The sequence below is a fragment of the Otolemur garnettii genome, unplaced genomic scaffold (genome assembly GCF_000181295.1).
Source record: "Otolemur garnettii isolate 467f Iridium unplaced genomic scaffold, OtoGar3 scaffold00191, whole genome shotgun sequence".
NCBI classification, from domain to species: domain Eukaryota; kingdom Metazoa; phylum Chordata; class Mammalia; order Primates; family Galagidae; genus Otolemur; species Otolemur garnettii.
In genome coordinates this window covers 1,202,071-1,206,151 of record NW_003852586.1, presented here as the reverse complement: position 1 = coordinate 1,206,151, position 4,081 = coordinate 1,202,071, and the positions used below count along the sequence as shown (strand labels likewise).

The following is a 4,081-nucleotide window of genomic DNA, read 5'->3' as shown; positions in this document are numbered from 1 at the left end:
CTTTGTCAACATTCATAGTCTAATCTGAATGTTAGACACAAAGGCCTGGCTAATGTCTCAAACAAACAGAAAATTTCCTATTATGTGGACTTGTATCAGGTAACAGGTTTTAAAGAGTTAATAATGGTTCTACTTAATAGTGCTAATTAAGGGGTAGTGCCTGTGGCTCAAGGAGTAAGGCGCTGGCCCCGTATGTTGGAGGTGGCAGGTTCAAACTCAGCCTGGACCAAAAACTAAAAAAAAAAAAAAATAGTGCTAATTAAAATAATAATTATATCAAATATCTTTTTTATCCCTATAATTTTAGCTGTGACCATTTATTTATTTTTATTTATTTATTTTTTGAGACTGAGTCTCACTACCGTGGCGTCATGGCTCACAACAACCTAAATCTCAGGCTCAAGCAATTCTCTTGCCTCAGCCTTCTGAGTAGCTGGGACTACAGGTATCTGACACAACGCCCAGCTATTTTTGGAGATGAGGTCTTGCTCTTGCTCAGGCTGGTCTCCAACCTGTGAGCTCAGGCAATCCACCCGCCTCGGCCTCCCAAGTGCTGGGATTATAGGTGTGAGCCACCGCACCCAGCCCAACGTGACCTTTTAGAATTCCTCCCATGAAGCCTCATTTAAAAAAACAAAGATTTAGCACACGAATTCAAGTTATAAAAGTCAAATGATGAGAATAGATATAATTGTAACTGGAAATCTAACCATTCCCAGATGATTCCCAGAGCAGAGAGGAGCTGACTGCAGTATTTCCATCTGAATGGTGCAGCCATTACAAAGACACGTTCAGACCGTTGTTACTGTACTCAGAACTGTGTGCAGTAGCTTACAGCACATCATCATGCCAGTGTTCATTAGTGCTTAGTGAACCTTCTGACACAGTCCATATGGTATCGGAGAAGCAGCCAATTATATCAATTCAAGGTAATGATATAACTCCTAATGATGCTGTGAACAGAGTAAAATGACTTAGTGTCCTCCTCGTCACTTCTGCATCTATGGCTCTTAAATGTTTTTCTCAGTGAAATATAAATGAGCTCATAATGCCAGACCAAAAAAAAATAGAGATTCGCTTGACCAAGTCTTAAAAAGAAAATGTCTATGTTCTACCAAAGCATATAATGTATCTCCTTTCCAGAAACCTGAGACTATCATTACTGTTAATATGTAAAAAACAAAAATTAGGCAGCTAGGCGGTGCCTCTGGCCCCATGTGCAGAGGGTGGCAGGTTCAAACCCAGCCCCAGCCAAACTGCACTCTACCCAAGGGTAACAAAGTGAGACTGTGTCTGTAAAAAATAATAATAATAATAAAATATTAGGCTCGGCGCCTATAGCTCAACCGGCTAAGGCGCCAGCCACGTACACCTAAGGTGGCGGGTTCGAATCCCCAGCCTGGACCCGCCAAAAAACAACAATGACGGCTGCAACCAAAAAATGGCCAGGCGTTGTGGCGGGCGCCTGTGGTCCCAGCTACTTGGGAGGCGGAGGCAGGAGACTCACTTGAGCCCAGGAGTTGGAGGTTGCTGTGAGCTGTAATGCCACGGCACTCTACCCAGGGGGACAGCTTGAGGCTCTGTCTCAAAAAAATAAATTAATTAATAATAATAATAATAAAATATTAGGCAGCCTAATATATCTACCAGATATATTCAGTTCATCAAGACTTAGATTCTTTTTTTCTCACTGACAGGCAGGACTCTTCCTAACAAACCTGTCAGTAAGAACTGTGCCTTACTGTATTCTAAAAGCACCTGAGACCCAGGAGGTACTCAGTGAATGTTCATTAAATTTAATTTAATTCAGTTCAAACAAGTAAGAAACTAGACTTAATGCATGCCAGACATGGCCACACTGGATGTGGTAAGGGCCCCTTGCAGCTGGAATAGGACCATGGTTAGGAGGATGGGCTGCAGGCTCAGGCTGGGTTCCACCTGCCATGTGCTTGCTGTGTGAATTTGGATGAGCTATTCTACCTCAGGAAGTCTCAACTGGCTCAACTATATGTCAGAAATAATAACAGTACCTACCCTCATATAGTTATTGTGAGAATTAAACACAATTCCGCAAGTGAAGCAGTTAGCATAACACCTAGAACATAGTATTCAATAAGTGACAGTAACTCACTTCATTAAGTCCTGCCACCCTCGGCATATGGGGCTGGCACCTCACTCACTGAGACAGAGGCGCTGCCTGGCTGCCTAATTTTTTTTTTTTTTTTTTACATATTAACAGTAATGATAGTCTCAGGTTTCTGGAAAGGAGATAACCTGTTTTACACACAGACGGTCTCAGACATAATGAAGGTTCGACCTACACGCTTTAGGACAATACAAAAGCCAGCTTGATGACATAGTTGACACTCAGTGAGCCCACTGCAAACTGAACACAGCACACTTCCAGTTCACAGTATGTCCATAGGGATATGACCCCAGGGCAAGTCCCTGAGCACCTGCATAGCTGCACACGCACATTTTATGTACATGTTTACAGGCACATAAACACGTTTACAGATACATCCACATATGCACATGTTGTACACTACTTTATGTAACTGTTCTTTGCTTTTTTTTTTTGAGACAGTCTCACTTTGTTGCCCTTGGGTAGAGTTCGTGGCATCACAGCTCACAGCAACCTCTAACTCTTGGGCTCAAGTGATTCTCTTGCCTCAGCCTCCCACGTAGCTGGGACTACAGGCACCTGCCACAACGCCCAGCTACTTTTAGAGACAGGGTCTCGCTCTTGCTCAGGCTGGACTTGAATTCCTGAGCTGAAGCAATCCACCTGCCTCATGCCTTGAAATAGGAACCAAGATTCATTAAGCATTAGAAAAAACTAATCCAGCCACACTCTTCATGTGACCTTCTAGAGAAAAATCATTTAATACAAGACATGTATGTTTAAAACATATTCCATTTTCTACATTTGTTGGAAAGATCAATAAAGAAAATAACGCACCACACCGTACCCCATGATTGCATTAATGTACACAGCTATCATTTAATAAAAAGAAAAAGAAAATAACAGATGGTTAGCTATCAATTTATAAGCAACCTATATAACATTACATATTATTAAAGAATCAGTGCAACCTAATTCTTTGAACCCTCACTGAATCCCAAACAATAAAAAAATGTATATATCATTAAGGAGTCATAATAAATCCTGTGATCCAGGAAAGTTGTTAAGACTAAGTCCAATCTCTCTGGAGAAATAAAATCCCAGTGCATTATATATTGTACTTACAGTAGTTATAACTTAACTTTTCCAGAATATTAATTTAAGAGACTCGAGGGAAGGATTAGTGATTTCAAAATTTCCTACAGACATTCATATAAGTAAAACTATCCATAGTTATCCAAAAATACCTACTTTCTTATTCTCCCGCTGGTAGCAGAAAAACAACTACCAGAAAAGAAAAAAGAATGAAAAGAGTCACCCTGAGTCTCGTCTGTGTAAAGATCGCTGCCAGATAACATGCTTTGAAAACCAGAGCTGTGCTATGTTTTTCCTTTTCTCTGGATTCATTTTCTAAATGCCACATACCTGTCACAAGAACGCCCTTAACAAAAATGGCCAGGAGTCCCCAGGCAAGTAAGTGGTTCTTCATCTTGACTTCTTTTGAAAAACCGGAGCCAAAGGGTCCGGTTAAGGTGTGTGGTCTCTAAGGAGTGTGCAAATGAAGTTGCTTCTGCTTTCCTAAAATAACACTCCAGGCAGCTAACAAACTAAAAACAATCACAACTGCGGTCGGGGTGAAGTTCATACACTGCACTGGAAAGAAACGCGTGATTCACATTTAAGTATTTCCTTCCAAATGATCTCCAAAACGCTGTGGTTTGATGTAATTTTTTAATTTGGCACCTATGCTATGGACATGTGTAAACCAGAAGACTAATGATAATTTCAAGGCAGGGGTCTATTAATCTTTATAGAGAGTCTCAATTTTATTACCTAGATGTATTACGAGTCTTCAAATCAAATATCTGGCATTTGCTGTGTCTGGAACAATAAATTAGGGAAGGGAGGAAGAAAAATGAATGAAGGGAAGGAGGAAGAAATGAAAGACCTTTAAGG

General features: G+C 40.7%; 1 protein-coding gene across 1 annotated transcript in view; it reads right to left on the bottom strand.

The window, feature by feature from the left end:
- JCHAIN (joining chain of multimeric IgA and IgM) overlaps nucleotides 1–3,761 on the bottom strand; it is a 9,350-nt gene extending 5,589 nt beyond the window's left edge. Inside the window, exon 1 of the mRNA XM_003800958.3 lies at nucleotides 3,551–3,761. Coding sequence (XP_003801006.1) covers nucleotides 3,551–3,614 — 64 coding nt within the window. The 5' untranslated portion in view covers nucleotides 3,615–3,761. The remainder of the gene's footprint in view (nucleotides 1–3,550) is intronic.
- Between the last annotated feature and the right edge of the window lie 320 nt (nucleotides 3,762–4,081).